At 38.3% G+C, this 25,213-nt stretch overlaps 6 protein-coding genes across 9 annotated transcripts; 3 read left to right on the top strand and 3 right to left on the bottom strand.

The window, feature by feature from the left end:
- The first annotated feature begins 934 nt into the window (after window positions 1–934).
- Window positions 935–5,766, top strand: LOC108814675 (uncharacterized). The gene is made up of 17 exons (XM_056990897.1): window positions 935–1,065; window positions 1,384–1,524; window positions 1,952–1,996; window positions 2,205–2,245; window positions 2,378–2,459; window positions 2,652–2,696; window positions 2,852–2,908; window positions 3,111–3,170; window positions 3,254–3,381; window positions 3,479–3,749; window positions 3,827–3,893; window positions 3,978–4,048; window positions 4,132–4,221; window positions 4,700–4,808; window positions 4,987–5,078; window positions 5,172–5,277; window positions 5,489–5,766. The coding sequence occupies exons 2-17, from the start codon at window positions 1,396–1,398 to the stop codon at window positions 5,581–5,583; spliced, it is 1,488 nt and encodes a 495-aa protein (XP_056846877.1). The 5' UTR covers window positions 935–1,065; window positions 1,384–1,395; the 3' UTR covers window positions 5,584–5,766.
- Window positions 5,767–5,956: 190 nt separating this feature from the next.
- LOC108814600 (uncharacterized) lies at window positions 5,957–7,249 on the bottom strand. The gene is made up of 4 exons (XM_018587204.2): window positions 6,824–7,249; window positions 6,567–6,734; window positions 6,282–6,488; window positions 5,957–6,147 (listed from the first exon to the last, which is right to left on the bottom strand). Exons 1-4 carry the CDS (start codon window positions 7,166–7,168, stop codon window positions 6,112–6,114), a joined length of 756 nt encoding a protein of 251 aa, XP_018442706.1. The 5' UTR covers window positions 7,169–7,249; the 3' UTR covers window positions 5,957–6,111.
- Window positions 7,250–7,956: 707 nt separating this feature from the next.
- LOC108815100 (thiol protease SEN102-like) lies at window positions 7,957–9,416 on the bottom strand. Its single transcript, XM_018587759.2, has 5 exons — window positions 9,369–9,416; window positions 9,110–9,191; window positions 8,562–8,767; window positions 8,307–8,453; window positions 7,957–8,217 (listed from the first exon to the last, which is right to left on the bottom strand). Exons 1-5 carry the CDS (start codon window positions 9,414–9,416, stop codon window positions 8,005–8,007), a joined length of 696 nt encoding a protein of 231 aa, XP_018443261.2. The 3' UTR covers window positions 7,957–8,004.
- A 1,684-nt stretch (window positions 9,417–11,100) lies between these two features.
- On the bottom strand, window positions 11,101–14,944 carry LOC108816703 (protein ADP-ribosyltransferase PARP3). Of its 2 annotated transcripts, none has more exons than XM_018589272.2 (15): window positions 14,812–14,944; window positions 14,498–14,730; window positions 14,221–14,419; window positions 14,029–14,139; window positions 13,812–13,939; window positions 13,559–13,733; window positions 13,105–13,476; window positions 12,887–13,014; window positions 12,740–12,816; window positions 12,486–12,646; window positions 12,211–12,420; window positions 12,026–12,128; window positions 11,875–11,957; window positions 11,466–11,792; window positions 11,101–11,385 (listed from the first exon to the last, which is right to left on the bottom strand). In XM_018589272.2, the coding sequence occupies exons 1-15, from the start codon at window positions 14,863–14,865 to the stop codon at window positions 11,311–11,313; spliced, it is 2,436 nt and encodes an 811-aa protein (XP_018444774.2). In that variant the 5' UTR covers window positions 14,866–14,944; the 3' UTR covers window positions 11,101–11,310. The 2 variants fall into 2 exon arrangements, with proteins under 2 accessions (XP_018444774.2, XP_056846197.1); XM_056990217.1 differs by having other exon boundaries at window positions 14,498–14,727; window positions 14,812–14,940.
- Window positions 14,945–15,839: 895 nt separating this feature from the next.
- LOC108814380 (uncharacterized) lies at window positions 15,840–18,103 on the top strand. Its single transcript, XM_018586937.2, has 5 exons — window positions 15,840–16,048; window positions 16,140–16,409; window positions 16,907–17,118; window positions 17,200–17,467; window positions 17,686–18,103. The coding sequence occupies exons 2-5, from the start codon at window positions 16,155–16,157 to the stop codon at window positions 17,974–17,976; spliced, it is 1,026 nt and encodes a 341-aa protein (XP_018442439.1). The 5' UTR covers window positions 15,840–16,048; window positions 16,140–16,154; the 3' UTR covers window positions 17,977–18,103.
- Window positions 18,104–18,577: 474 nt separating this feature from the next.
- On the top strand, window positions 18,578–24,969 carry LOC108817671 (uncharacterized). 3 transcript variants are annotated; one of them, XM_018590428.2, is made up of 17 exons: window positions 18,578–18,755; window positions 19,102–19,411; window positions 19,507–19,747; window positions 19,953–20,218; window positions 20,666–20,833; window positions 20,937–21,076; window positions 21,158–21,671; window positions 21,788–21,876; window positions 22,187–22,249; window positions 22,328–22,416; window positions 22,505–22,570; window positions 22,663–23,286; window positions 23,387–23,452; window positions 23,530–23,600; window positions 23,680–23,737; window positions 23,844–24,099; window positions 24,377–24,969. In XM_018590428.2, exons 2-17 carry the CDS (start codon window positions 19,134–19,136, stop codon window positions 24,808–24,810), a joined length of 3,423 nt encoding a protein of 1,140 aa, XP_018445930.2. In that variant the 5' UTR covers window positions 18,578–18,755; window positions 19,102–19,133; the 3' UTR covers window positions 24,811–24,969. The 3 variants fall into 3 exon arrangements, with proteins under 3 accessions (XP_018445930.2, XP_018445929.2, XP_018445926.2); XM_018590427.2 differs by having other exon boundaries at window positions 18,579–18,755; window positions 19,507–19,741; window positions 24,371–24,969; XM_018590424.2 differs by having other exon boundaries at window positions 18,579–18,755; window positions 24,371–24,969.
- The last annotated feature ends 244 nt before the right edge of the window (window positions 24,970–25,213 follow it).

The following is a 25,213-nucleotide window of genomic DNA, read 5'->3' as shown; positions in this document are numbered from 1 at the left end:
GAACCGGTGTAGTGGACTTACGGAGACATTTTATTGAGAGATTAAGACACTTGCTAACTGTATAGCACATGAACGATGTCTAGCTCAATGCATTATCTCCCTTTGTTACAAGTCTGGATATGGGTGTCATGTGGAACGTGAGTTTAAGGGAGCACCCTTAAAAACTTCTGAACCCATACCTGCCAATATCCCCACCGTTACGCGGATACATTCTGTGACTTTATAATATAGTTTATCTATGGCTGACTTATTAGAAACCGACCTTACAAGACCCATTGTTTAGCTTATTATTTACTATAAAATAAAAAACCAAAAGATGCTTCAGTTTCGGGTCAAAAGACTCAAAACCATAAGAGTTAGGATGGTAAGTGCAGTCGTGCGAAGTCGCACAACAATTTTAATGATATATATTTAACGACCATTTGAACTTACTATTATGCAAAACTACATTAGTGGCCAAACTCGAATTTACACAGCCTTGAGAAATGAGAACTACTATTTATTTTTATATCTCATCTCAGATCCATCTGAACTTATTAAATACTTCATATCAGAACAGTGCACCTAAACTTTCACCTTGAGTTGTCTTTTATTCCATTTTTAAAAGTTCATATCAGAACAGTGCACCTAAACGTTCACCTTGTGTTGTCTTTTATTCCATTTTTAAAAATTATATAATCATTTTGTTTAGGTTATAATATTATGACTAGAAATGAAATTTCACTTACTCCAAACTAGGTAGTTAAAAATAAACTCACTCATACCAGTGACATCATGGCGTAGTAGCATCTATAAGTTAAATCTCCAAAAAAAAAAGAAACTGGCCTCAATTTACTTGTGCTCGAGTCCACTACCTTATAGGGCTAGTTGGGCTAATGGGCCTGTATGTTTTAGCCCCAAAATACTGTAGAACGTTTCAAAATATTGGAAACACCAGAAACGACATCGTCGCAAAGAAAAGAAACGAACCCTAAATTCGTCACTCTCCCGGCGGCTCTCTCTCTCTCTCTCTCTCTCTCTCTCTCTCTCTGTTTCTGTTTCTGTCCCGTCCCGAACCTAGTCGAGGTAACAAAGCTCTCTGTTTCCGTGTCTCTCTACTCATTCTTCTGTCTTATCACCTCTGCTTTTGCATTCTACGGTTTAGCCCTTATGTATATCTGAAACTTTTCCAATACTATAATAAAGTTACTTCCTTTCCCAGCAAATCTTTAAAAAAAAACGAAATATTGCAATGGCTACATCTTCTTAAACTTCAAAAATGAATTCTTTAGAGACCCTTTTATAGATTCTTAGCTTAGGAATTGGTTTTGGAACCCTCTGATTATCATATCATTCATTACCTTTAAGCTAATCTTTTGTTTTCCTTCTTGGGATTGTTTGAAGAAAACGTCAGAGATGATGATGGACAACGGAGAAGATGAGAAAATTGATGTTAGATCGGTGGTTGAAGCTGTTTCCGCGGATCACTCCTTTGGTGCTCCCCTCTATGTGGTTGAGAGCATGTGCATGCGCTGCAGTGAAAATGTACCTCTCTCCCTCTTACACACGCATTGTCTTCTTAAGACAAGAGTTATATATACTTTGATGAAACCTTTGGTAACCAATGTAGGGTCTAGTTATTAAGGAGTCAGCTAGTTTCTGTTTAGCCTTTTCTGCTTAGTTTATTAACTGTAATTGCACATAGATGTAGCGATATCATTAGTTTTTTTTTCTGCAATCCAGTGGTTCTTGAGATAGTTAATGGAATGTAGCTGGATGAATGCAACTTGCTGGCTATATTTTGGTGATAGACTTAGAAACTTGAGGCGAGAGATATTGATTATTGTGTTTCAGTGGCTGTTGATTGAAAAAAAATAATCGCTTTATGGTTAACTTTTCATTTACTTCTTCAAGGTGTAATGAATGATCTAGATTTCTTCTGCGCATAAAATAGTTTTTTTTTTTTTTGCAGGGAACAAGTAGATTTCTATTAACTTTGATTCCCCACTTTAGAAAGGTATGTCGTACTCTGCTTGTAGAGGACCATTTTTTGTTCACTTTCTAAAACTCAGATACTTATTGTAAATTATTGACTACCTTCTCAAGTGTTATAATACAAAGTTTTATTAGTTGCTTCAAAGGAACTTGTATTTCTTGATAGTTACGTTCTGTTTATACCTTGTGTTAGCTGAAAGCGTACTGCTAAACTATACTATTGCTTACAGGTCTTAATATCTGCATTTGAGTGTCCGCATTGCGGAGAAAGGTACAACTTTTTAACGATTTTGAGAATTCTTTAAACTCAGGCTTCTCAATCACTAGATATTTTCTGTTTTTTCTCAGTTGAAAAAAAGATAAAGCCTTTCATTTTTTTTTTAATCTCTTGTCCGTTTTGTAGGAATAATGAAGTTCAGTTTGCGGGCGAGATTCAACCCCGAGGATGCTGTTACCATCTAGCTATTCCAGCTGGTGATGCGAAGGTTGGTTCATTGATTCAATTCTATATATCTGTTATTTTCTATTCATTTTCGTCTTTTTTTGTATTCATTTGGCGATGCATCTACCATGTAGCAATCCATGCTTATTACAAGAAACATGAATATCTTGTTTTAACTGTCTCTCGCTCCTTAAAGCTAATTTTACCGTCTTCTTTTGTTTGTGTGTGAATTTAGATATTTGATCGGCAAGTTGTGAAATCTGAATCAGCCACTATTAAGGTGAGTGTGTTTCTCTGGAATCAAAGTGCACTCTTATTTTTGCAAAGTCGTACCGCTTCCTTCCTGAGTATTTATAAGAAATTACTTCCCCTAATCTTTATGAAAGCTGTGGATTTAGCCTGCTTCTTATATTATGAAAAATTGTACTCATTCAGATTCCTGAACTGGATTTTGAGATTCCACCAGAGGCCCAACGCGGAAGCTTGTCTACTGTAAGTCCTTAAAGTCTTATTTACCATCGACATTTCACTTATTCAATGAAAAGATTAAATGGAAATATTGTCCTGAGAGCTCTCTATATGTGTTACTTTGTTAGCTTTCATAATTGTCCTGAGAGCTCCTAACTGTGCTATTAAATTTCGTTTCCGGTTTCAGTTTTCCAATTCTTTGTTTTTGTGTGTTTTTAATATGCAGGTAGAAGGGATATTAGCACGGGCTGCTGATGAACTGAGTGCCCTTCAAGAAGAACGCAAGGTAAAGTTCACATATATGTTTTAACAGTTTAATTGTTTTACACTAAACAATCTTTTAACTTAAATCTTTTTTGCTGATCGCAGAAAGTTGATCCAAAAACTGCTGAAGCGATAGACCAATTCTTGTCCAAACTGAGAGCTTGTGCTAAAGCAGAGACATCCTTCACCTTCGTTTTGGATGATCCTGCCGGAAACAGTTTCATTGAAAACCCGTAAGAGTGTATCCAATAGGAGAAAAATACACCAAAAAATAAAAGAAAAGTAGTGTTTCTTTTATTTTGATTATGACGAGTTTTGCAAACATGGCAGACATGCTCCATCACCAGATCCCTCTTTAACCATCAAGTTCTATGAGAGAACACCAGAGCAACAAGCAACACTTGGATACCTTGCTGACCCATCGCAGGCTGGTCAATCAGAAACAGAAGGAGGCCTTGGCGCGCCTTCTGCTACTGCTGCAACAACAGCTTCTTCTATACCTCATGGTGCTATTGGAGCAACAGGTGGTCATCGAGCGATTGCTCAGAGTAACAGCACTGATATTTCTGATAACTTGTTCAGATACTCTGCGCCTGAAGAGGTTAACTTCTGATTCTATAATAACATTTTGAATGTTGTGTGTAGATATTTCATATCAGGTTACAATTGTTATAACAGGTGATGACTTTCCCTTCAACCTGCGGAGCATGCATGAAGCAGTGTGAGACACGGATGTTCGTGACTAGTATCCTTTTCAGAAACAAAGTTTCTATATATTTTAGTCTGTTGATGAATTTGTAGATGTTGTTTAGCACTTGACAGAAAATAGAAATCCCCTACTTTCAGGAGGTTATTGTCATGGCATCCACATGTGAGGATTGCGGCTATCGCAATTCTGAGGTTGGTTTCCCTTTTGTTTGGTTTTGTCAGAGGTATGCTGCAGGTTATTAACTTTTTTTTTGGGGGGGGGTAATCGTGAACAGTTGAAGCCTGGTGGTGCTATTCCTGAAAAGGGAAAGAAAATTACTCTCTCTGTGAAGAACATCACTGACCTTAGCCGAGATGTTATTAAGGTTTGTTCTTCTTACTTGAGTTTGTTTGTATATACTGTAGGGTTTGCATTATTCTGTTGTATCTTTTAAGTAGTTGAGTAAGGTTAAACTTTAACAGAATGTATGTAGTTTAAGCCGAGTAAACGTTTTCCATTAATCAGCCTCACTGCTATATTTATTTAGTACTGTGAAAAATCATCATACTTTTCATTCAACTGTATGGTATATCCTTATGTTCTGGCACAAAATAAAATATTTAGATAGTGGAAGGTGTTACAGAAGTGACAGATAAGTGGCAAATCATATGTGAAACCGGCTTTTCTGATCTTTCTGAGCCTTTGGTATAGCTATATAACACATCTGATGGTAAATATTAGAGTGAACAACCTTATGGATCACTAGTTCAGCCAGTAAATGGGTTCTAATAGTTTGTATTCTTGGAGCAATACATTCTAGCATGTTATTAATGGTGAATTTTTTTGTTTATCGCATGTATTAGTCAGACACTGCGGGAGTGAAAATCCCAGAACTTGATCTGGAGCTAGCTGGTGGTACACTTGGTGGAATGGTAACAACAGTGGAAGGGTTGGTCACACAGATCAGAGAAAGTGAGTGTTATCTCTCTCTTTTTTTTCCTTTTCAAGTCCGAATCACATGCCTTTATCATTTTTAATTGGTCCAGGTATTGTGGAACATATAATACTAAACCATAGCATAACTCAGTACGTGAAGTCCAAGTATCGTAGCTCTTAGGTACTGATCCAAGTGTCGTATGTGTTCTCACAGGCCTAGCGAGAGTTCATGGGTTCACATTTGGTGACAGTCTAGATGAGAGTAAGAAGAACAAGTGGAGAGAATTTGGATCCAGGCTAACTAAGGTAGTATATTTGTTGTTCTTGATGAGCAGGAAAAAGCAAAGGAACAATATACATGGCTTAAAACAATGATTTTTTATTTTCCTTTTGTTGCAGCTCCTAAGCTTAGAACAGCCATGGACTTTGATCCTTGATGATGAATTAGCAAACTCCTTTATTTCACCAGTAACAGATGATATCAAAGATGATGATCAACTCACATGTAAGTTCCTCGTTTCCCCTGACTAAGTTTCGTATCCACTCACAAATGCTTAAATTCCAGACATTACAGAATATAGACATGAGCAACTTCTGTCTTGAAAAGATGGATATGAAATTTTGTTGAATTCTGTAGAGATAGCATTATGAAATCGACTAAGACAGGACTCAGTGTGTTCTTCTGAATAACATGTATTGTTATGTTTGAACTACAGATGAAGAGTTCGAGAGGTCATGGGAGCAAAACGAGGAGTTGGGTCTCAACGACATAGATACTTCTTCAGCTGATGCTGCTTATGGATCTACATAGAGAAAGTTGGCTGGATAATTTGATTTTGGGATGGATATGTATGTCTTTTGTTGTATGGTTAAACAATCCAAGAATCAACCTGCTCATCTTTTTAAAAACAACGTTCTACTCACAAATCTATGGTAACATCTGAATTGTATGCTTATATATCAATCAAATGATTGACAAAAAGATACTTGGTAATCGTCGAAAGTTGGATACTTCTTATAATTTAAATTTCGCTTTGGCATTTGATCACTACACATCTCTATGGTCAATTCTCCGGCGGTTTATTTGTTCATATAATCATATGATGCTTCCCTACTCTTTGAATCAACTTACATGTCTAATTCTCCCTGATCTCAACAAAAAAAAATCTTACTTTTAACAGGAATCTATAAACACAAAATCGATTTAATCATACTGATAATCCAAACAATAAGAAGTCAACGATATTTACATAATAGCATAACTTTTTTGTTTCTAGAGTTGATATATATATATATATATGTATGTAAGAATCCCAAAGCGAAATTTAAGTTAATTTAATTATTTTCTTGGCCTGACCCTGGTGCTTTTGCGTGCCTGCAATTAAAAAAAAAAACACACCACGGTGAGACAGAAGCTCTTTGGTGGCCTACTGTATTTGCAACACAAATCTACAGCTAAAGTGAGAAGCTAGACTAAAAAAAGTAACAATTTTTATTCATCTACAGTACCTTGTCCTTAAGATCGACTGGTGGAGGAGAGGGTCTGCAAAAGATAGGATAAGTGTGAACTTGACGAATCTTCCACTCGGTTTTAGCTTGGTACTCTACCAAAGGCCCAGTTGGAATCTCTTGTGCCATAAAGGTGATATAGCACTTGATTCCGGCAGATTTCATTGCGATCGCCCTCACAACATGATCCATTTTCACATCCAATCCCTAAAAACATAAAAAATTCAAAAGACATTGACGACATTGACCCCCAAAAACAAAGACTGAGGAAGGACCAAAACTAGCCTGTGTTTTGTTGTACTTATCGAGACACATTTGGACCATACGTTCCATGTAGCAACGAGCGGTTCCATCTGGTGATTTGGGCCAGCCAAAGCGTGTATCATTCAAGTCAATAGGGAAGTAACCAGTAATCATGTCCTCAGGAATGCTATCCGGATCCACCTCAAAACCCTACTTACATTAAAATCGGAGTATCATAAAAAAAAAAAGAGATCTTTTTTAAGGACTATATACATATATATATATATATAACTCTTAACCCTGGTCAAGTGAATCTGGCGCCTGTAGTCAAGGTAAGGCTTTAAATACTCTTGGTCGGAGAAATCCTCAGCAAGTTCGCCTTCGGAGAAGGAGAAGTAGTCTCTGTCTTCGAAGCTATCGTAACCCCACACCGGTTCGGTTTCAGGTTCGCTTTCTTCTTCTTCTTCTTCTTCTTCTTCGCTCTCCACCATACTCGAGTCGCTTCCTCCATCGTCCGTCTCCTCCATACTCGACTCACAATCCTCCTCCGCCTTGCGCTTTCCGAGGCACGACGAGTCAGCAATTTTCGTCGCCGTCAAAACATCTTCTTTGACCTCTGCAACATCGTTTGAATCGGGAAACATGATCAAAAACCAAACCCTAGAAAACGAGTCTTGTCCTTTTTTTTTGAACCTTTAATTTGTTACTTTCCATGGAGAAAGGGGAAAGCTTTCTTTTCTAATAATACTACATTTTGTTTTTTTTAGTTCTTTTTTTCTGAAACGTTGAGAGGCCTTTCTAGCCCAATAAACAATGAAACCCAAAAACAAAAATAAACCAAGTGTGGAGCGGTTAGTTGGGGATCAAAGATGCGATTGCATTCCCTTTTCCTTTGATCGAATTCTTGCTCTGATTCAAGGCATCAAGAGTGTTTTCGTGATACTCTTCCGATCCTTGGATCAATAAGATGATATTGTTGACAATGGTCCTTGTACACAAACGCATCCGGTAGCACTTTTATATTTGGGTTCAGTTGAAGCATCCTCAACAAGACATGCGGCTCATCACGTACATAACAAGTTACTTGAATTCTATTACAAATTTACAATGTCGGGGTAGAGCATTTCTATGGGAATTCCATTCAGATATTTTTCATCTATGTGGTGGATAAGACCACTGCGATGCTAGTTTCATCTTATGTTTTATGTTTGTATTAACTTTTAACACTATAATTAATAAATTTAAGTTGTTCAAAAAAAAGAATGAAACCCAAAACCTTCTTTTAAGTCATAAGAGAAAAGAGAATAATCATTTTAGTTGTGAAACTCTTAAGTTCGAAAAACGAAAATAGTCTCATAACATAACATTACTTCTGTCTCAAGAAACCTGAATACATAGTTAACACACAAACAAACTAGATAGCTCGAAGGAAACTAGATCAACACCATGCATTCATGTAGAGTAGAGTAGATGATCTTCATCATCCATGTAGTTGATCACCCGTGGGATAAAAGATGAAGACAGGACAAGTGTCATCGATGATGAGTCTTCCCAAACCATTGAAACCCCATTTCTTTCCCCAACTATTCTGACATATGAAGAACAACTGTCCATCTTTGGTGTGACCAGAACCAATGAGGATGAGTGAATGTCTTTCAGCTCCTCTTCCGATAGCTCTTACTCGGTAAAAATCCTGTAACAATAACTAGTTACTTTTTCTCATCTCTTTTCCATATACATATATTTATATAATGAGAAATCGTGCGTTTTGTATATTCTCACCTTGCCTGTTCCATCAAGAAACTCAGAATCAACTTCGATTATAATACCAACAGGTTGCAATAGCACTTGTTGTCTAACAAATGCACAGTTCACGTTTGGCTTCACTTCAAATTTCCACCTTGCTCTGTACCCATCTTCATCCCATGACTGCACAATACACACATCACATTTATCAACACTTGGTCATTAAAGAAAAATTTTATTTAAAAAAAAATCATTTGCAGTGCAAAAGATGGTACTATGGTAGCTAGTTACGTTTTTGGAATTTAGCTTCACCAATCCTTTCTTTTCAATACGCTTCACTGCAGTGTTGATGCTACCCACTTCAAGATGTGTGGTTGTATCCGTCTTTATAGCTTGTACAAGTTCTTCATGTGAGAAAAAATAAACATCTGCAGGAGGTCTCCCTTTGTTGAATGCTGCCTCTAAAAGACAAGTTAGACAACGACTCCAACATGCAGCTGTCACACAACATACAAAGACAAGTTACTCAACATTTATTAATGATGATTAAGAACTTAGGTTCTTCTTATGAGTAACGGGGTAAAGTATTCTTAAGTTTCAGTGCAATGGGTCACGCATGAATCACAAGTGACAAAGACAAAAATGGTTATCAAACTCATTTCATAAACCCGTTTAGTTCTATCTTCCTAATTTTCGTTATACAAGTGAAAAAAAGATGGGGTCATAATGAAATAACAATTACAAAACCCAAAACATCACGAGCATCTGTCTTTTTATTTTAGAAAAAGTATCTGTCTTTTTAAATCAGATAAACTAATTAAGCTTAAACTAAGCTGTACCTCCTTTTTGTTTGATAACCTTGCAGACCATTCCATACACCAAACTCCAATCTTTTTCTATTATGCTGCCATCACCAAAATCCTGAAAGAAAATTTGAACATAAAAGTGTTAAGAAATTTTATATTTTGTTTTCTTTATGCCTAAATGAGACAGTTAAACGACTACCGCTCCTATCCTTTCTTCTTGCTCTCTGTTTTTGGATTTTTTTGCACTTTCTTGTTTTTGACGTCGTTGCTCTTGAGTTGTTTTGCTACGAACCTTCTTTTTGTTTGATCCGGCACCAATTCCACGTCGATGTTCTTCCATTTTTCCTGAAAAAGATGTATCAAAAAATTACAAGATGTTGCAATGAAAACTTGTATACTTTTTTCATTATGTATAAGTAAGATAACCTAAAACAAATAAGAAAATAAGAGAAAGAAGCATAACCTTGAGACTTGGTTGAGAGAGATTTGATAAAAGTGAGACCAGAGTAAGAGAGTTTATAAAGAGAAAAATAAATTTGTTTTCTTTTTCTTTTGCTAACTATATTTGTTTTCTTATTTTGTTTTTTTGGCCGTTGTTGATCAAGAGTAAATGTGGAAAACAGTGTATAGGTTTCCCAATCATAAATGATAAATTCAGAAGCTCAAGATTTATGGCTATATTTTCAAAGATGGTCTTTTTCACAATGACTTAACCGCTTTGTGTGAATACTGTTTGAACGTACATGTGTATTTGTAAACTATGCATGCGTGAGTTATCCTTCGCCCAGTGAAGGTCTAGTGTCTTCTACATGGAATCGGATCCCAAACTCATGAATTATTATTTCTTTGATATGCTTTCTTTTATGTAATTGTTATGTTACCATAATCAAGCATCTCAGTAGTTACAAATTGTATAGTTTAGATCGTAACATCACGCATATTAAGGCACATATACTACTACAACTTAGCTACAATGCTCTGTGAGATACGATTTGTGTAGCTGCACATTTAATGTATCTCTACACAAACTTAAAGTAAAGAGACAAAAAGAAACTTTACTAAACAGAGTAGGCGGCTTGTATCATGTACGGTATGTGGGCCCCACCAAAAGCATAACACTGTTGGAAATTTGGATACATAGCGTGTGTTGTTCAATTCATCCGGTCAAACAATAGGATTCAATACGCATGCAGAGACTACAGACTGTAATGTACTATCGCCGAGAACATAGTTTGGTTTAACTTGAATCTCCAAGTTCCCAATTTCAAAAATAACCCACGATACACTTAATGGCTTCACCCCACTGATTCCAATCTTGAAGGCCAAAATCAGACACATAGTTCGAGATAAGGAAACAGACCAAACAATCAATACGCTGATAAGCCAAACAAAAATGTGAAAAAATACAGAAATGTATTTTTTGTCAACAAAAGAAGAAGATCAAGAAACATCCAAAAATAAATCAATACGCTTCTAGCTAGGTTTATTAACATGTAATGCGCAAGTTAACAACCTGTTTTCAACCTCAGTAAACTAAAAAAAAACACAGCTAAGACCATTCTTAACAGTATAAATTAGTTAGTAACGGTGTAAATATATAGTAGCAAGAAGTTTCACATAGCAGAGCAGTTATTTAATAGTTTCCTTCCAACCCAAGAAAGTAAGTCCCTTTTGCATTCGTCGCTGCAATAACCTAATAAAGAACACACCAAAACCGTCTTCCATCGCTTCTCGCCACCAAAGTAGCTCTGCATCTAGTGTGTGTCAGCATCGAGATAGAGATCTTATACTTGTCTGTCAAGCAGAAAAAAAACATACTAATCGATGTGGGCCCTACACTAATGAGCCAAAGAACCTAAAATGTTTTGAACGTGTCAGTGTATACACATTAATCTTGGGGCATATTTACGTGTTTCGGGATTATACACGGCATACTCCTGTGTCCAAAGCATCAAAACAGCTTGTATCTTAAGCGCATCAAGTAGCTTCCACAGTCGTGAGCCACACACAAACTCACTATGAAGTATTTAGCAACTGTGTAACTTTCATATACATAGCAAAAAGCTTTACACAGCATAGCAGAGTTACATATAGTCAAAATATTTTCCTTACAACCAAGAAAAAAAAAACTACTACATTCGCCACTGATAAACCTAATACGAAAAACATGAAAAAACCAACAACTGCCTCTGTTCCCGTTGCCACCAAAAAACCGCAACAACCATCTGAATCTACTACTCTGGTTCCACATCAACTATCTCCGTTCCCTTCTCCTCATACTTGACTTCCACCAAGAATCTTATACTCGTCTGACATGAAAAAACAATACGCTAATAAGTCACAACGTAGTTAATTGTATAAACAGACTTTGTTTTTGTCCTGTTTGTACCTGTTTCGGATCATACACTGCGTACTCGTTGTACTCGAGTGGGCTGTCCTTGTGTTCAGACGGAACTAATCTTCCGCAAGGAACTTTGATGTCATCTCTCCACATGAAATGCTCTGATTCTTCAGTCTTCTTCCTTCCTAACCCTTTCACTCCAACCTTCTTTTCTTCCAGTGCCTTTGTGTCCTCAGGTGGGCTCGTGAATTCAGTAACTTCTTCTCCAAGGGATGCCACAGCCAACACAAGAAACCCTTCTGGTCTATCCACTGCTGTGAAGCCGTACCTTGCTGCTTCTGCAGCCGCATCTGAGCATACTATTGCTCTCCCAAACTAAAGAAAAAAAAAGGTACGTACCACTTAAGTTATATTGAGATCCTAGTGTATGGAGAAAAAGGCCAAAGAAGTTTATTACCATGTAACCAGGGACTGGAAGAGAGCAAACCGCTGGTAAGAACCCTTTGTAGATGTGTCGCAAGAGATTCGAGCTTCTAGACCCTGAAGTGAAAGAAAAAACATCAATAAAGAGTTTTGAAAGGTGAACAAACAGTACTCTTCCTCCTTACCACACCATAAGAGGACTTTGTTTGGTAGCTTCTTGATGTCATCTAACGAAGGTATTGCTTTTGATTCAACTGCAAAAACATTCACCACCGTTGCACCATACTCCTGAAACCAACAAAACAAAACATCAGTGCAGGTCCGCAAGATTAGTATTTTCAAGTCCCGTGCGTAGGAGACGGGAGCTTACAACGTCAGAGACTTTCACTGGCTCATAAGTAGTTTCCAGGTACTTCACAATCATCTTATAATCTTCGGACTCTTTGTCAACCACTGAGATTTTACAGCCAAGTTTGGTGTACCGATCAGACAAGGGGTCATCAAGCGTGTCTCCTCGCATGTCCCCTATCAGACGAGAGGCTGTGTTTATGTCCCTCACCGTCTCAAAAGCAGACGCAGCCTGCAAAAATAAAATCTCAGTGTAAACAATGGGAGTAAGGAAGACAAAACATTAGTTTAACTTACATGGTCTGCGAGTTCATTAAAGTCGTGGAGTCGCATTGGTCTTGTGCTGTGCATCAAAGAGAACCACCGTGAGCTAAAATCCGCCCACATTGCTTCAGCTTTCTGACCAGTCTCCTTTGTTGCCTTGAGCTTCTCAACAAACTCAAGTAACACCTCCTCGCCTGGAAGAAAACAAAAACAGAGCCACAACACACAAAGTCAAAACATGACAGCTAGCTATAATGTTATTAATACACAAGATTTTGGTGCCCTGCATCGTTTCAAGTGGATATCAGTCAGCATTCCCATAGGCAGATCAGGTGGATCCAAACCAAGCTCCATCAATGCATATCTGAAAGAAAAAAAACGAAGATCAGAACATTCTTCGCAAGTAGTGTAAAGTTTGTGGTAAGAAACTTTACTTGTAGATCTCTTGACCACAAAGAACTTTAAGGAAGTTGGCAACAAAAGAATCAAGCTTGCAATGAGCTGAAGCAACACCGAGCTGCCTTAGTCCAAGTGCTCCACTTCTCACATCGATTCCATCATCCTACAGAATCAAAAAAAAAATATCTGAACACTAATCCAATACGTTACCAAAGATCGGTAAACCTTGAGGAGCAAGGTACAAAGGTCATACCATATCAATGGGGAAAAACTTATGAGGTTTCTTTTGAATTTTCTTCTCACGTTCCCATGGCTCGAACTCATTCCCCGTTATCTCCTCGAAAAGCCTTGCGAACTCTTTGATCGCATCTTCTTCATCCTCCCACTCCTCAAGCCGCTCTTCCGCGTTAGGGTCGTCTCCTACTTTCCCTCTCTTGAAGTACATGTTCAGGTTGCTCTCGGGTACAGTGATTAGCTGCATGATACAATACTCGTTACGCCCTTTCCCCAAGTCACATAGTGAGAACGCGCAGTTGTATAAGAGCCCGTCTTTTTCAAAGATCTTTCCACCACTCTCCTCGAGCTTTGTGTCCTTGTAGACTCCTCTCTTCCCAAACATTTTTAGCTGAAATCATCGAGAAAAACAAAATCAGATTATAGTTATACCACACTACATCTCATTTGAAACTAGTATCAACAGTGAATACCTCGGCTGATAAGGACTCAATTGCTTCCTCGCTTGGATCTTGCTTGTCCCATGGGATTCCTTTCCCTTCCACTGAGAGATCACTGACCACGTCATATGCTTCGAGTGGCTGAGCTTCTTGTTTCTCAATGCTATCAATCAACCACGCTTCGCTCACAACCGGTAGACCTTGTTCCCTAGCAAGGGGAAAAGTAACAACACCAAGTTAAAAAGACTTGAGAAAAACAGAACCAAACAAGTTTCTGAACCCTTACATCGCTTCCACCAGTTTTGAGGAACCACCTCTTTCTCTTTCAGCCGGTGAAACCACCAAACACGTTACCCCCTTAATAGAGTTCGAGACTTTCCCACCACATTTCTCAACCTTATTTTTCCAATATTGCTGCAACAGTTAACAGAGAGAGAGTTATATATATATATTAAGCGTGTTTTACACGAAATAAAGAACCCTAAAGAGTCAGGCTACGTTACATGTGTTCTCGTGAGACGTCCCATGAGAGAGATCATCATTCCTGCGAATGGTTTATCTGAGCTCAACTCCCTTTTAGGTCTAGTTTTCGGGTCCTGGTGTTTCTTGAGTAACTATACATTAAAACAACAACATATAAGCCAACCAAAAAAAAGTTTCTGTGAAGAGATGCTTTATGGATTGAGCTAGCTTACATCAGATATAGCAGATTTTAAGACGGAATCAGGAAGTTTAATCGGCTCCTCTTTCCTAGGAGGACTTTTCGTGCTGAACACGCAACTACACCACTCACTAATCTCACCTCCACATACGAATCTCTTATTATTATCGCATATCAGAGTACCTCCGCATAAAGGACATTCAGCTAAAGCCCCATAAAACAGCAAATCTTGGCTGCTCAAGAACAAAAAAAAAATATGAAAACATTTACAAAACAAAGAAGTTGTTACAAAAACTAGTTATGAGACTGACCATTGAGCTAGTAACGTCTCTTCCGGAGACGAGCAATCCTGACCGTTGGTTTCAAGAACTTCTTTAATCTGATCAATCGAAAGGTTCTCCTCAACCGCTTTGCAAAAATCTTTATACTCCGACGCAGCATCTCCGGAGCCGTTGGGGGATTCGTTTTCTGACTTTGCCTTCTTTGGAGACTGTTCTGCTTCTGGAAGCTTCCCTTCTGCTTTGTGCTTCCTCAAGTTTCCCTTCTGAAGAAAAGAGTGGAGCGTATTATATTACATAAACGTTATAATATAAACCACAAGAACGTTTTGATGTGAAAACCCTACCTTCTGCTCGTCGCTGGACATGTGAGCGTGAGATCTCGTCTCGTGCACCTTCATCTCTTTTAAAGTGTTTGATTTTAAGAAAGACCAAAGTGTGATTATGAGTGTTTTTTTCAGGATGCAAAAAGATAATATAGAAGACGAGAGGTCCTCTGTCTTTTAACGGTGCAGTGTGAAAGGGAGAATGCTGCTCTGTCTGCTCCGAGGATAAACAGGTGTTTGGGACCATGTAGGGATTCGACACGTGTCGTAGTGGGTGTCTTTCTCTGGACAGGTGGTTTTGGTTTCGAGTTGTTTCTTTGTTTCCTATCTCTTTAAATCTCTGCATGTTGCCATCTTCGATCTATAATGTGTACCACCCTGTCACTGTTTCTATGGTCGTTCAGTAGCCGCTTCGGTTAATTCGGTTTGGGGTTCAATTGAGTTTTAATTTCTTCTCAAAAATTCTTAAAGCCGGTTATAATTTCTATGGTCGTTCTATAGCGCTTCGGTTAATTCGGCCGGTTAATTCGGTTTGGGGTTCAATTGAGTTTTAATTTCTTCTTAAAAGTTCATAAAGCAGGTTATAATTTCTTATCGTTTCAGTCCGAATTGACCGGAGAACTAAAAAGAAAAGGAAAACAGAAGTCTTTTATGTGAGGAAGTGTCAATGTTCCTGGCAATGGATTTTATTTTGGACCTTCGTCTGGACTGGGCCTTGTTTATAAAGAATATTTTTCTAGATGGTAAAATTTCGGCCTTGTTTATAAAGAATATTTTTCTAGATGGTAAAATTTTGTAGCTGGAAACATTTTAGTAGTAGATAATATCTTACTGTTAAAATTAGGACCTTAAAATTATTGGTAGTTTTATATGTATAACTATTCAGTTTTGACTATTTTTAACATGTATTCCACCACACCACTCCGTAAGATTCACGACAACAGTTACAAGAGATTAAAATTTAATGAGACAGCAATTATGCATGTCAACGTCACAATAATGCGTGGCTAGACCACCATGCCTCCTACTGTCTGCTGCGCAACAAGTGGGTTCCAATCTAACGGTGATTGTGTCTGTTTTCATTCTCATCACTCATCTCTCTATGTTACTCTTTTTGTGATAAATTCGTAATTTCAGAGAAAAAGAGTAATCGATAGGACTCTGTAAGTATTCCCATACATGGATTTTCTGGTATAACTATGAGATCTGTAGTTTCATCTAAAACCCATCCTAAAGACTAAAAGCACCATTCCTCAAGGTTTCTCTCTTTCTCCTAATATTTCTAGTTCATCAACTTCAGTCAAGTTCAAGACTATGCATTTTTTAACTCAATCCTCATTTTGTTTCAGGTTTATGTAACAATAATGATGATGCTTCCACTGATCGTTGCAATCCTTGTCTGCCTTGCAAGCTACATTTACCGATCATTGAAGCCTCCCCAGCCGCGAGTCTGCGGCGTTCCTCACGGTCCTCCGATTACTTCTCCGAGAATCAAGCTCAGTGATGGAAGATATCTTGCTTATAGAGAATCTGGCGTTGATAGAGCCAATGCTAATCACAAGATCATTGTTGCTCATGGATTTAACAACTCCAAAGACATGGAACTTCCCATCTCTAAGGTATGGTACGCTCTGGTTTTTATTTGCTTAATTGGTTCCACGTTTATGCAAATTCCTTTTGTTAAGGGTAAGACTTGACAATGTTTTATTAAGCTATACGAAATATTTTTGTGAAACTTGACAATGTTTTATTTTCTTTTTAATATGATTTATGGAGAAAAACATTATATGTGTAAAACGTAATGATAGAAGGTAATTCTCTGTTTGTCTTTGATCTACAACGATGTTTAGTGAGAAAATGAGAAAAAAATGAGTTCACTCTCTTATAACGTGAACTTTGTTTGGAAAAAATATCACTTACCTGTAAAGGCATACCAAACGCAAATAAAAGCTAAAAACTCGGTTTGCATTTATTCGAGAAAAATAATTGGTGAGAATCTGAAAAGATAAACAACTATTCACATTTTATATGTAGACAAAAATTCAAAATTTATTTTTGAAAAAAACCCCTACCTTAATTGCAATGAACTATTAGTTTTTTTCTTTTTTGGTTGCAGGATCTTATTGAGGAACTAGGGATATATTTTCTGTTTTTCGACAGAGCAGGGTATGGAGAAAGTGATCCACACCCCACACGTACGGTCAAAAGCGAAGCATATGACATTCAAGAACTCGCTGATAAACTCGAGATCGGACCAAAGTTCTACGTTCTAGGGTTATCAGTCGGTGCGTACTCGGTCTATAGCTGCCTCAAATACATTCCCCATAGGTAAAAGTTTGAAAGTATTATGTTCTATATACTTATACATTTTCTATCTCTTATATTTAATTTCTTTTCGGTGATGCATAGATTAGCTGGAGCAATCTTAGTGGTTCCGTTTGTCAACTATTGGTGGACTAAAGTACCGGAGAACATATTGAGTAAAGCGTTCAAGCTATTACCAGAAGATATCAAGTGGACGTTTAGAGTGGCTCATTATGTTCCTTGGCTTTTATATTGGTGGTTGACCCAAAAATTGTTTCCATCTTCGAGTATAATCTCTGGGAACAGTGCGTTACTCAGCGACAAAGATTTGGTCATTGTAAAGAAGATGTCGGAGAATCCTAGTCCTCATATGGTAAGAACCTAAACCTCTTTGCAATTTTATGAAGATCAAAGAGCTGACTGAAAATTGGTTGCATGACTTGTTCAACTAATGAAAAAGCTCATGGGGATAATTGAAAATCTGATCAGACAATGGGACTTGACATGTTTTGTATCCATATGTGTTTTTTATTTTGAAAGGTATTACAGTTAGACCCCGTATTTTATTTGAATGAACTATTTGGACCCCAGGAAAAAGTCCGGCAACAGGGAGACCATGAATGTCTTCACCGTGACATGATCGCTGGATTTGCGACATGGGAGTTCGATCCGACTGAACTGGAAAACCCGTTTACTGAAGGTGTAGGATCAGTCCACATGTGGGTAGGTACCGAAGATAGATTTGTTCCAGGCGAAGTGAATGAATATATATCAAAGAAGCTTCCATGGATTAAGTACCACGAAGTCTCGGGTTATGGACATCTTCTAAGCGCCGAGGAGCAGAAATGTGAAGACATTATCACGGCGCTTCTTGTGGAGTGATGATCATGTATCAACGCAAGCTATCTTAGCCTTCTACGTACACTAATGTTGAAGGTCTCATGAGTCATGAGTAAGAAATATGTTATTGTTGCAAAATTGGTGACAAATGCGAGCCACTTAAACGTCATCATCGTATAAAGCTATTTAGTGTCAGAAATCAAAATCTAAAGGTATGGGTATTGTGGGACCTTATGATTGACAAACGTTTAGGTTTAACTAACCGGATTTTACCAAGTAATACCAACAAAGGATAACATACATGAAGCTAAAACTACATCGAACTAATTGAAATAAACAAGGAGCATAATAGTCAAGTGAGGACAACTCTAAATTTGTGAGAGACTACTTTTACATGTGTTTTATGTTGAACAGTTGAGGCAAAACTTGTTAGAAAAATTAACACAAACTGTTTTCATATAAATATATAATGTATATTAAAATATGATTCTCTAACCAGGTTCAGCAAAAATAAAGTAAACTGGACTAAATCTATCAGAAACCATATAAAAACTAAACATCCTATAGTAAATCGAACCGGAATACCAAACCGGTCAAAGCTAGTGACATCATCATCTACAAAGGCACACGGAATGTGTAAATTATAATTTTTATGTCAATGGACGTAGGAAACAACACAGAAGCGATTTTCCTTTTCGCCTCTCTGATCCAAAGGCCTTGACTTCCTCGGAAAAAAAAAAAAATTCGTGCGAAGAAGATACTCAAAAGCTTTGCTCCTGTCCAAACCACGCTTCAATTCCTCGGAGTTTTCGCCAGCTCAGGTCCGTGATTTTGATTCCTCTCCGTGGTTCTAGGGTTTTCCAATTTCTCGCCGCGGCGGTGGGTGAATTTTAGGGTTTTCGTGTTATACGTCTTGATTCATGGTCTGGGGTTAGATGCGGAGGTGGAATTGAACTTGCAATCAGTTTCTCGAGATTAGGGATTTAAAAAAAAAGTTCTTCAGCTATTTTGTTTGTGTGTTGTGAAGTGATTTAGCTACTAAAAAAAAGTGTGAATGTAGCTATTAGATCTCTCATTACATTGCTTGCGTTGTGTGAGAGTGATACTAAGGATACCTGAATTGCTAGTTGATGGAAAGTTTGTAACTTTTCTGATTTCTGGTTTCAGGTTCTAGAGTGAAGCAGGTAGACGAAGACATCATGCTAGGGTCTGGTAACAGTTTGAGCAGGGGAACCGTTGGATTGTCATCTGATGCTCCCAATTTGTCGCAAGTCTTAACATTGGAGCCGATTAGATTAGGCAATCCTAGCTATACTCGTTCTGGAGAGCTTAGAAGGGTTCTCGGCGTCCCTAGTAGCAGGGCCTCATCAGAAGAAAATTCTTTTGGAGTGTCTCATCCGAAACCTTCTCCTCCTGGAGCAACGGAGGAGCTCAAGCACTTCAAAGAAAGTGTGCAAGATACTTCCAGAGAGGCTGGGTATGGACTTTTGTTTTCTTCGTAATTGTATTCGTTTCTTCACAGTACAGTAGAGGAGTTTGTTGAGCTTTACTAAAATACGAGGTTCCTTGTAGGGATCTAGCAAAGAAACTAAGTGAATCCATATTCAAGTTGGACAAATATGCAGAGACATTAAGTTCAAAGAAACGACGGCGAAATGATACACCCACTGGTGAGAGAATGGACGCAGCGAACTTTGACAAGGTCAGAAACCAGGTTCCGAGAACGCTAGACAGTATGACTCAAAGACCCGAGGAAAGAAAAAAGATGCTTGGATTGAATAAGCGTGCTCGTACCACGGTTGGAGATGTGCGGGTTTGTATCTCAATCTCACTTTTTAGATTAATATTATGCTTATAAATGTTTTTGAAATTGTTTGATTTTCCTTTGCATCTGTTCATCTATCACTCCATGTTACACGACTTTTTGTTTTCTTTAAAAATGCATGTTCAATTAGTGTGTTCCGAAAGCTTTTCTCAATTTCAGTGTTCTAATCGTTTTCGCCTGTTATTGCTTTCAGGCGGATGGTAGAGTTTCTACTCTTGCAAGGCAGCAGGTTATAGAGAGGGGATCTGATTCACCTCCAAGTGTTTCTGGAGAAACAGTGCGAATAGAGGAGAAGATACGCAGATTGCCTGTTGGTGGTGAAGGATGGGAAGCAAGAATGAAAAGAAAACGGTCTGTTGCAACTCTGGGCAACAGAGTTATGAATCCTGATCAACGTGTCATGCAGCCAAAGCCGATAGTTGACTCTAAGTTGCGTTCTTGTGACACCCAAAGCTTCAGGTATGCTTTGAAGATATAAGATTTGTAAAACTGGTAGTTACCCCTGTTGGTTAGTTAAGTGACACTTAAAAGAAATCCAGACGTAGCAGTGAACACCGTTTGAGGATTTCCTAGTCCGAGAACCTTAAGTGGGCCTAAAAGAGAGGTTTTATGATGTGAAAGTGGGGAATCCTACCCTGCTACCCAATTGACTTATATGATATTCTACATGTTTATATTGTCCTTGAGTTTCATAAGTTATTGCCATGATTTTTCAAGTTGTTCACTTAAACAGGACTTTATCTTGAATTTGTTTCAGTAGACCTTACTTTAGCAAATTGATTTTACTCTGTTGGATACCGTTCAATTTTTTTTGTAACACACTGTTGTGTACATAGTTTTCCGGATTGATCCCTCCTTTGTATCTTTTACTCTCAAAGAAAACATAATGTGGCGCATTTGTTACAGATTGAAATCTTCCACCGGGGTCAGTGGGATTAACAGACTTGAGTCTTCATTTGAGCCAGACAGTCCAGGTATGGGTGCATTATCCAGGAATGAGTTGGAGACTGCTTCACTTGCAAGGGACCGGTCAGTACTTGCTGAGCAAAGGCTTATGGCTAAGGGAAACAATAAGTGAGCAGATACCTAAGCTTTTTGTTATAGACTTTACTTGAATATAACATCAAATTGTTTGTGACTGATCTTAACTGATAAATGCATTAATGTTCTTATCCAGGAGAAATTTACAAGATGATAGTCCCACAAATATCTCTACTGCAATACTGAAAGGAAAGATTTCTAGGGCTCCAAGAACAGCAGCCGTTATAGGTGTTGATTCTTCATCCAAAGTCGAGTCCCCATCTGGAGTATTACAAGGTTAGAGGCAATCTAAGTGTTGTCTAAATACACTATCTGTTATGTTTATGAGAAATAATCTAAAGCTTCGTTTGCGAGCAGGTTCATCTGCACATGCAATGACTCAATGGGGTGGTCAGAGACCTAAGAATTCTCGAACCAGAAGAACAAATGTAGTTTCGCCTGTTATCAGACATGCTGAAAGCAAGTTCTCAGCTCAAGGTCTTACAACATCTGATTTCAGTCCTAGAGCATCCCCTGGAACCACCGGGTCACTCTCAGTTGTTGATAGTAGCCCTTTAAAAGTGAAAAGGGAGCTGAAGAATGCTTCATCACCGTATGGGTTATCCGAAAGTGAGGACTCCGGTGCGGGTGACAACAAAACAAGGGAGCGTGCTCTTGCTAGTGGTGACTTGTTCACAACTCCTAAAACAGGGTCGCCGTTATTACCTGTAAGGAAAAATAAGTTTCAAACTAGTCATAAAGGAGGTGGTGCGTGGAAGCAAGGAAAGAGTGAAAATGTTCATGGCTTTCATCCTGTGATGGTTAAATCAGAGAATCTATCAGTAGAGAAGCCTCTGCACAATGTTAAGATCGCGTCAGATAAGAATCGAAGGTGATTTACTGCTAACTTAGTTCTTTATTTTTCCCGTAAACCTTATAACTATTTTTATTATCTATAAAGCTTAAAATACGAGAGACCAATTGTTCTACCTCTCTCTCTCTGGACAGCAAATATGGGCGTCCACCAGCGAAGAAGGTTAAAGATCGTAAGCCTCGTCTTGCCTCCAATTCGAATTCCACTCCTTCAAATATTACAGGTATTTGTTTTCTTTTGGCATTTCGAGTTTCAGTCTTTTCCATATTCACGGTTTACATATTGTATCATCGAACTATTTTCTGGGAAGTGCTACATACATTCTAACAGGATTTACCCTGAAAATTTGAGGTTCGGTAAATATTAGATCTCGTGCAGTGGTTTTCATTTGTACAAAGGGAAAGTATTTTCTAAGGTAGGATAGTGGTGGTAGTTGGAGGTGTAATCGCTGCATATAAGCTGTATGACCCCAAAGAGCACCTCATATTTACGTTGGTGTCAGTTCCTGAGCATTGTTGTTTTTGGTTATTCAGGTGAATCAGATGATGATCGTGAAGATATTTTTGCAGCAGCCAATTCAGCACGAAAGGCAGCGAGTACTCATACTTCCATATGTCTTGTCTTTCAAGTTTTATTGCCATTAGTTTCCTTCTAATCCAAATATGTTTTTGTAGATCTTGCTTGTTCTGGCAAGTTTTGGAAGAAGATGGACCACATCTTTGCTGCCATCAATGCAGATGACATGCAAAACATAAATGATCAGGTAATAATCAAGATACCATAATATATCATATATGTGACTTAGTGTGCCAACTCAAACTCTCGTTAACTTGTGGCTGTCAAAAAAACAGCTGAATTTTGCGGAAGAACTCGATAAATCTCTGTCAGAGACAATCTTAGATGGCTATAACATCATGGTAAGTTGCATTGTAAGCGTATGCAGCAATGTCTATTTTTATTGTCCTTTATCTGAATGTTGCATGAATAAATGAGACTCCTTCTGTATCAGGGTATCAAATTGCAGAAAGCACCACATCGCACTGGTGAGGGAATTGTTGACTATTCAGGTGCAGCGTCATCATGTATATCTGATCTTTCATTTGAGAGATTAGACATGAGAAAGTTGAATGAGAGTACGCCGTTGTATAAGAGGGTACTTTCTGCGTTAATTGAGGAAGATGATGGAGAAGTTGTACAATTCAATGGAGGGAAGAATCTGTCCCTTCATTATGCTAGTGATGATTCTCACAGTGGCTCGTGTACCTTTATTGACACCGAGTTCAGAGAGAGAGACAGAATGGAATTCGAAGTAGAGTCAAGCGGGGATTTTCAGACACCCAAGAGTTGTTTGTTTGACAGATTTTCCAGTGAGAGGAGTGTTGTGTCTAACCCTTTCAGAAACGGTAGCATGTCTATATCTGCGCTTAGCCATGAACAGTGGATGGATGATGATCTTGCACATTCGGATGCGCCACTCGGCGGTGAGACATTTTCAAACGGCGTGGGTCAATTGCAAGCTAGGGAAGTGAACATTCCCAACTTCCAAGTATCTGACACCCAGTATCAACTTATGTCTTTGGATGAGCGACTTCTTCTGGAATTACAGAGCATTGGTGTGTTTCCTGAGGCAATGGTAGGTTTTGTCTCCAGTCTGTCAAGAACATGAGATAAAGAAAAAAAAACGTATTACTCTTTGAACTTTTTCACCTATTTTCATTTTAATCTATTTGCAGCCTGATCTGGCCGAAGAAACTATGAGCACAGATGTTATGGAGTTAAAGGAAGGCATTTATCAGCAGGTAAACGAAAAACAAATAATTCACGCTTTATATCATTTGACGCGGTAGTAACCATTCTCATATTCTATGTTTGACAGATCCGAAACAAGAAGGAAAAGCTGGAGAAGCTAAATATTACCATCCAGAAGGGGAAAGATGATGAGAAAAGGTTGGGTCTTGGCTTTTTCCAATTCATTATTTTTCAAGTTATACTGTTATATTTGCTAAGATTTCATGCTTACATGCAGGAAAATCGAGCATCTTGCTATGGACCACCTTGTGGAAACAGCACACAAGAAAAGAATGGTAATAAACTAGTGATGCAAACATTTTACATAATAAACTTGGGTGAATGGTTGTGGGATAGAGATATATATACGAGGTTGTCTTATGGATGTTATTCTGAAAACAGGCATCCCGTGGAAATAAAGCATATAAAGTCCACAAGGTCACAAGACAAGCGGCGCTGGCGTTCACCCGGCGGACACTTGCCAGGTGTCAAAAGTTTGATGATACAGGTCTCAGCTGTTTTGCGGATCCTGCACTTCGAGACATCTTGTTTTCATCACCCAGCAACGATGCAAAATCATCAGAAAATGGCGGGTCTGGAACAGCCAGTAACACGCTCAATGAGCCTTCTAATCAACAGGCTGAGGCCAAGGGTTCAGGTACGCAAAATCAGAACTATGTTGATTCCAAAGTTGATCTATACAAATAGTTTCTTCTGCTACATGATTATCTTAGAATAATGCGAAAGCATTCAACGGCGCACACACGTGTATGAGATTATCATTTTGCTTTCCTCTCTTCACCAACTCCATGAACGCATTTATTAGATAGTTACTGGTGTTCAAGTCTCTTTGATGAAACTGTTACAGACTCTGGCTACACTTTAAACCTTTTTGTCGGATACCTGAGCTAATTGGGTTTTGTATGTAGGTGCAGTGTCTAGTACGAAGAGGAGAGAAGCACTGATAGACGATGTTATCGGATGTGCTTCATCCAAAGTGACAACGAGCATAGATAGCGCGGTTCTTAATGCAGGAGGTGCTGCTAGAGGTAAGAGAAGCGAGAGAGAAGACAGTTTCAGGAACAAGAACAAACCGAAACCCAAAGAAAAGAATAGCAACGAAAACCAAACAAGATCGACGACAACAACCCACCCGACAGGTCCAGCAAGCAGAGGCCGAGGAGGTGCCTCTGGAGATGGTGCAGTAGATGAGGAAGCTCCTATAGATTTCTCGAAGCTAGCGTTCCATGATCTAGAGGAGATAGATGAGCAGGCAGATATTGGAAACTGGTTTGAGGGTCTACAGGATATCGATACAGCAGGGCTTGATGAGGTTCCCATGGATGATCTATCTTTTATGTTTGGGTAAAGGAAGAAATTATATTACAGAGAGATGAATTGGGTCTGACCCACCACAAGTATGATTAATTTCTTAAGCTGTATATAAAGAGATTTGTAATGAATTGTCTGCCTTGAAGTGGCGTGTATTGAACTATGATTTAATATATTAATATATATGTGATTTCCATTTCAAAAGTTTTTATTTGGAAAACCATTTGACTGAGAAAGCTCAAGCTTAATTGTAATGTGATGTGTGTAGTGACTAACTTCTTGGAGATTTGCCAGGCCTGGGCATTTGAATATTTAGTCCAGTTCCGGATAAGAACTATGGTACTGGGACTGTTAGGCGAATGTATTTTACTATTCTTGTATTTGGTTTGGATCCAGTTGTGGTCTTGGTCTCGTTTGGTTTTGATGTAAATCATGTGTTT

The sequence above is a fragment of the Raphanus sativus genome, chromosome 7 (assembly GCF_000801105.2).
Source record: "Raphanus sativus cultivar WK10039 chromosome 7, ASM80110v3, whole genome shotgun sequence".
Taxonomy (NCBI): domain Eukaryota; kingdom Viridiplantae; phylum Streptophyta; class Magnoliopsida; order Brassicales; family Brassicaceae; genus Raphanus; species Raphanus sativus.
The sequence above is the reverse complement of the archived record's forward strand: the minus strand, read 5'-3'. Positions and strand labels throughout refer to the sequence as shown.

What these genes read in the sequence shown, in the direction of transcription:
- LOC108814675 (XM_056990897.1), top strand. Translation starts at nt 1,396, where the DNA reads ATGATGATGGACAACGGAGAAGATGAGAAAATTGATGTTAGATCGGTG. An exon ending in GCGGCTATCGCAATTCTGAG is followed by an intron (nt 4,049 to 4,131) that starts GTTGGTTTCCCT and finishes AATCGTGAACAG; the next exon opens with TTGAAGCCTGGTGGTGCTAT. An exon ending in TTGGATCCAGGCTAACTAAG is followed by an intron (nt 5,079 to 5,171) that starts GTAGTATATTTG and finishes CTTTTGTTGCAG; the next exon opens with CTCCTAAGCTTAGAACAGCC.
- LOC108814380 (XM_018586937.2), top strand. Translation starts at nt 16,155, where the DNA reads ATGATGATGCTTCCACTGATCGTTGCAATCCTTGTCTGCCTTGCAAGC. An exon ending in CTCAAATACATTCCCCATAG is followed by an intron (nt 17,119 to 17,199) that starts GTAAAAGTTTGA and finishes GGTGATGCATAG; the next exon opens with ATTAGCTGGAGCAATCTTAG. An exon ending in AGAATCCTAGTCCTCATATG is followed by an intron (nt 17,468 to 17,685) that starts GTAAGAACCTAA and finishes TTTGGACCCCAG; the next exon opens with GAAAAAGTCCGGCAACAGGG.
- LOC108814600 (XM_018587204.2), bottom strand. Translation starts at nt 7,168, where the DNA reads ATGTTTCCCGATTCAAACGATGTTGCAGAGGTCAAAGAAGATGTTTTG. An exon ending in GCCAGATTCACTTGACCAGG is followed by an intron (nt 6,735 to 6,823) that starts GTTAAGAGTTAT and finishes TAATGTAAGTAG; the next exon opens with GGTTTTGAGGTGGATCCGGA. An exon ending in CAGTCGATCTTAAGGACAAG is followed by an intron (nt 6,148 to 6,281) that starts GTACTGTAGATG and finishes TTTTAATTGCAG; the next exon opens with GCACGCAAAAGCACCAGGGT.
- LOC108816703 (XM_018589272.2), bottom strand. Translation starts at nt 14,865, where the DNA reads ATGAAGGTGCACGAGACGAGATCTCACGCTCACATGTCCAGCGACGAG. An exon ending in TCAAAACTGGTGGAAGCGAT is followed by an intron (nt 13,734 to 13,811) that starts GTAAGGGTTCAG and finishes TCCCCTTGCTAG; the next exon opens with GGAACAAGGTCTACCGGTTG. An exon ending in TGTGGTCAAGAGATCTACAA is followed by an intron (nt 12,817 to 12,886) that starts GTAAAGTTTCTT and finishes TTTTTCTTTCAG; the next exon opens with ATATGCATTGATGGAGCTTG.
- LOC108817671 (XM_018590424.2), top strand. Translation starts at nt 19,134, where the DNA reads ATGCTAGGGTCTGGTAACAGTTTGAGCAGGGGAACCGTTGGATTGTCA. An exon ending in TAGATGGCTATAACATCATG is followed by an intron (nt 22,571 to 22,662) that starts GTAAGTTGCATT and finishes CTTCTGTATCAG; the next exon opens with GGTATCAAATTGCAGAAAGC. An exon ending in GGCTGAGGCCAAGGGTTCAG is followed by an intron (nt 24,100 to 24,370) that starts GTACGCAAAATC and finishes TTTTGTATGTAG; the next exon opens with GTGCAGTGTCTAGTACGAAG.
- LOC108815100 (XM_018587759.2), bottom strand. Translation starts at nt 9,416, where the DNA reads ATGGAAGAACATCGACGTGGAATTGGTGCCGGATCAAACAAAAAGAAG. An exon ending in TGAAGCTAAATTCCAAAAAC is followed by an intron (nt 8,454 to 8,561) that starts GTAACTAGCTAC and finishes TGTATTGTGCAG; the next exon opens with TCATGGGATGAAGATGGGTA. An exon ending in TTCTTGATGGAACAGGCAAG is followed by an intron (nt 8,218 to 8,306) that starts GTGAGAATATAC and finishes TTATTGTTACAG; the next exon opens with GATTTTTACCGAGTAAGAGC.